Below are 4206 nucleotides of genomic sequence, written 5' to 3'. Positions count from 1 at the left end.
TTCAAAGTGATTAGTCAAGGACTACTATGTATCTGGGAAACTGGTCCAATATCTTCTCATTAATTAATGCACACCATATGCCAGCAGGTGCAATCTGCTGCTAACAAAAACTATATTTGTCAATCTACAATCAAGAGATGGACCACTCGCTTCACATTTATTCTCTCATAACTAGGGTTGTTGCAAATTTTGGTAACTTTGCCAAAATTCCCAGGTTTTCCAGTTCTCTCAGTTGGAGGAATCCTGAATTTCCTACTTATTCTCGGAGTCGGGGAATCGTCCAGGTGATTTCTGGAAAACCTATGGATTTCGGGTAAGTTATCAGAATTTTGCAACCCTACTCATAATGCATATTCGTATTCCTCTGTAGCTAAAGCACTCTTTTACTCTGCAATAGTCCACATTGGTAAGAGACAGAAACCAACCACTAAGTGTGTGATGAGGGATGACACTACAACACTGAGGTGTTGTAAGTAAATACCATCAGATCCCATGGCATCACTCAGCTAGCTGTGCATGCAAGGCAGGGTTCATTCAACACAGTCAAGACCCAGCTTCAGTTCAGTTCACTCAGGCCATGGTCGTTTTCATTAGGGCACACCATAGCAAAATGTTTTAAAACGTTGTGCAACAGAAAACAAACATGATCGTTTCTTATTTATTGGATAAGTCCACGTATTACCTTCCAGTTTCAGTCAATTTTCTTCTGCTTGCTGCCTACTGAACACGACCGACAGATATTGGCTGAAACCAATTTGTTGATGATACACAGCGTCCTCCCAGCACCAGCCTCATAATACATAAGTTTTATTATTATATATATTTTTTTACAATGTGTGCATGTTGAAATGCTGGGTTGGAGTGTGGGGTGATGGATATGGGGGTGACATAAGGGTGTATGTAGCGTTGGGTGTAATCTTGCATGCCAGACTTGTATGCAATATTCAGAGACACACTTGTCTGGTTCCACAAGACTATGTTAGGCGAGGAGGGAGGAAATGGGAGATTAGTGACTCTCGCTGTTAACTGAGGACCCCTCCCCCCGCGGCGAGGACGACCGGGACACCCCCCTTTCAGTGTTGTCAGAACTGGTGTTGCCGCTCTGGCTGTGCTGGTCTGCCGAGGCGGCACTGGAAGGAGTGGAGGCGGGCTTGGTTTTCTCCTTAAAGTCTGTGATTATGACCGTAAGGTCACCCACCGTTACCTCTAGGTGCTGGGCACTGCTCCGGTCCACGTTTTTTAACCTGGGCCTGGGATGGAGACAGAAGTATGGATGGATATATAGTAGGTATCGTAAGTGTTCATCCCCTTGATTTATTCACATTTTACTGTCTTACAAAGTGGGATTGGAATATATTTAATTGTAATTTGTCAAAGATCTACACAAAATACTCTCAAAATATTAAAGACATCTTCCTAATATTGAGTTGCGCGCACGCACCCCCTACATGTAAAATCTAGGCCCGGAACGATACTAGCATTTCAATATGGTTTCCATGACAAAAATGAATACATGAAGCAGACCAAACTTGGGTGGGTCCTTTAAAAACCTGCTGTAAAATAGTGTGCTCTAGCTTGAAAAATAAATAAATGTGACTCTGGATGACAACGTAATGAGGTTTGTTTCCAACATTAGGGCTGTTTTCCTAAAGAAGTTTGGGCTTAATAAAATCGGTGCACAAATTACAAAATCAGAGGTGCTAAGTGCTCTTGGCCAGCAAGCGCTATTGGTGTGTCTAACACGGAACCCAAACTGGCTGCGCGTGTGTCATCGTGCGCAAATTTTGTCCACCTACACCAAACGCGATCACGACACGCAGGTTAAAATATCAAAACAAACTCTGAACCAATGACATTAATTTGGGGACAGGTCAAAAAGCATTAAAAATATATGCCAATTTAGCTAGTTAGCTTGCTAGCTAATTTGTCCTGGGATATAAACATTGAGTTGTTATTCTACCTGAAATGCACAAGGTCCTCTACTCCGACAATTAATCCACAAATAAAACGGCCAACCGAATTGTTTCTAGTCATCTCTCCTCCTTCCAGGCTTTTTCCATCTTTGAACTTATATGGTGATCGGCATCTAAACTTTCATAGTATTACCACGACGACCGGCAAAACAGTTTGTCTTTCAATCACCCACGTGGGTATAACCAATGAGGAGATGGCACGTGGGTACCTGCTTCTATAAACCAATGAGGAGATGGGAGGCAGGACTTTCAGCGCGATCTGCATCAGAAATAGAAAGGAGTTCTATTTTAGCCCATGGCATCGCAGACGCTCGTTAGCGCGCGCGAGCAGTGTGGGTGCAATAATTGAATAACATGGATTTCTACATTTATTTTGCGACGCACGCAACGTGTCCAGTCTGGTCAGCACGTGAGCCCTAAATCTAAGACATTTTCACATTCTTCATGCTCTGCCAAGGTGTTGGTGATCATAGCGAGACAGCAATTTTTAAGTCTTGACATTGATGTTATAGCAGGTCACTTGGAACCTGTAAATGATTTTGATAGAATGTAATAATCATAATAAAACGAGATGATTCAAATATTCTCCAACCCTCATAGTATCTTTGTGAATATGTTGTTCAAACAGTTCCCTCCTTACCTCGTCTTCTTGTGGCTGTTCTTTTTCTGTGTCGGTTCCTTTTCACTCTTCTCTTTGTCCGATTTCTCCTTCTTCTCTTTTTTGGGTTGTGTGGGTGAAGCAAACTGTGCAGTGACTTGCTGGGCAACCATTTGGGAGACAGGGCGAGGCTTCCTAGAAAACAGATGAGCGATTATTAATATTGGATATTAGGCCATGAGCAGCAGGTACATACATATATGCACTGCATATTTATGATACTGAAAATATACAGGGGTCCTGTGACTTGTTTTGCTAGATTTCTAGTGTATGATGAATTGTATGTATGGGGGAAAAACTATCATAAGGAAGCACACTGCACATAGACAAATACTGCATAGCGACAACATATTGAGGGTACAGGAATGCATACGCCTGGCATTTGTGCTCAGTGGGTTAAGTTCTGTGCATGGCTCCGGACATCTTGAGAAATGAAAATTTAGAAGGGTTCAAACTTGTTGTTTTATACCCTTTATTGAAAAAAAACAACACATTTGACACAATCTGTCAGACGAACTACACCATAGAATCTGTCAAATAATGTCCCCATAATAGAAATGTCTCGCTCGAAATAACCACTTGAATTTAGGGTACAATTACAATGATTTATGAATAATCTGCACAATAGGTTTACACCCAAAAGTCAAACTGTCTGGACATCATCTTTGATCTTCTTCCCAGTCATCACTAGTTACCACAGCCACATATAAACCCACATATTTCTTAAATGTATGTTCTTAAAATGTGATTTTAAACCTAATCTCAACCACACTGCTAACCTTAAATAAAGACCAAAAAGCAAATGTTTATTTTCATAAATTGTTACGATATAGACAATTTAGACTTGTGGCTGTGGTATCTAGTGGAAACCCTTACCGTGTTGACGTTCCCTTTCTGACATCGCACATCATACACTTGAAAGCTTCGGCGGTGTTCCTGAAAGTACATACGCTACAGTCCCAGTAGGCATCGTCAGAAGAGGGCTTGGGTTGCCGCTTCGGCCTTCAAACACAAAAACAACACACACAAACCACACGCGCGCGCGCACACACACACACACACACACACACGCACACACACACGCACGCACACACACACACAGACAAGATAAGGGGAGCGACACTGTCAGCATTGCCATTTTAGGTAACATTCATTGATGTGTATTTGTACAAAAACACAACAATACAAATTACTCTTATTTGAGCCGTATGGTCAGATTTACGAGGTAAAACGCTTCTATTTGACACACGGTGGCCCCGGCATAAAAGAGCCAGTCAGCCGCCATGAAGCTACAATGTAGCTAGCGCTACGCATCCATTGGTCGCACCCTATGTTTACAAGTGTTCATCACATTTTCTGGTAATATTTCTAGATATATATGTAATTTTACCTTGTGGGGCTCTTCTTGTCTCCCATCGTATGAAACCTTTATTTGTTTGAACTCAATATAGATTAATTTGACGGGGAAATGACCAACGCCGCTCTCTGCTGTCGTAGAACTCCAGTGGAAGGATGATGATCACGTGGCACCGCCTACCCAATCACTCTCTCAAGGCACTCAAAGTACTCGCCGCC

At 42.1% G+C, this 4206-nt stretch overlaps 1 protein-coding gene across 1 annotated transcript; it reads right to left on the bottom strand.

Annotated features, from left to right (window-relative positions):
* Positions 1-866: 866 nt before the first annotated feature.
* On the bottom strand, positions 867-4206 carry LOC111952966 (YY1-associated factor 2). Its single transcript, XM_023972010.2, has 4 exons — positions 4022-4206; positions 3508-3633; positions 2614-2766; positions 867-1250 (listed from the first exon to the last, which is right to left on the bottom strand). Exons 1-4 carry the CDS (start codon positions 4045-4047, stop codon positions 1007-1009), a joined length of 549 nt encoding a protein of 182 aa, XP_023827778.1. The 5' UTR covers positions 4048-4206; the 3' UTR covers positions 867-1006.

Source organism: Salvelinus sp. IW2-2015, linkage group LG26, assembly GCF_002910315.2.
Source record: "Salvelinus sp. IW2-2015 linkage group LG26, ASM291031v2, whole genome shotgun sequence".
Classification (NCBI taxonomy): Eukaryota; Metazoa; Chordata; class Actinopteri; order Salmoniformes; family Salmonidae; genus Salvelinus; species Salvelinus sp. IW2-2015.
The sequence above is the reverse complement of the archived record's forward strand: the minus strand, read 5'-3'. Positions and strand labels throughout refer to the sequence as shown.

Bases quoted from the DNA above. Each gene is read 5' to 3' on its own strand.
- LOC111952966 (XM_023972010.2), bottom strand. From the start codon at position 4,047: ATGGGAGACAAGAAGAGCCCCACAAG. The intron at 3,634-4,021 runs GTAAAATTACAT...TTGTGTTTGAAG, and splicing joins GACAAGAAGAGCCCCACAAG to GCCGAAGCGGCAACCCAAGC. The intron at 2,767-3,507 runs GTAAGGGTTTCC...TCTGTTTTCTAG, and splicing joins AGAAAGGGAACGTCAACACG to GAAGCCTCGCCCTGTCTCCC.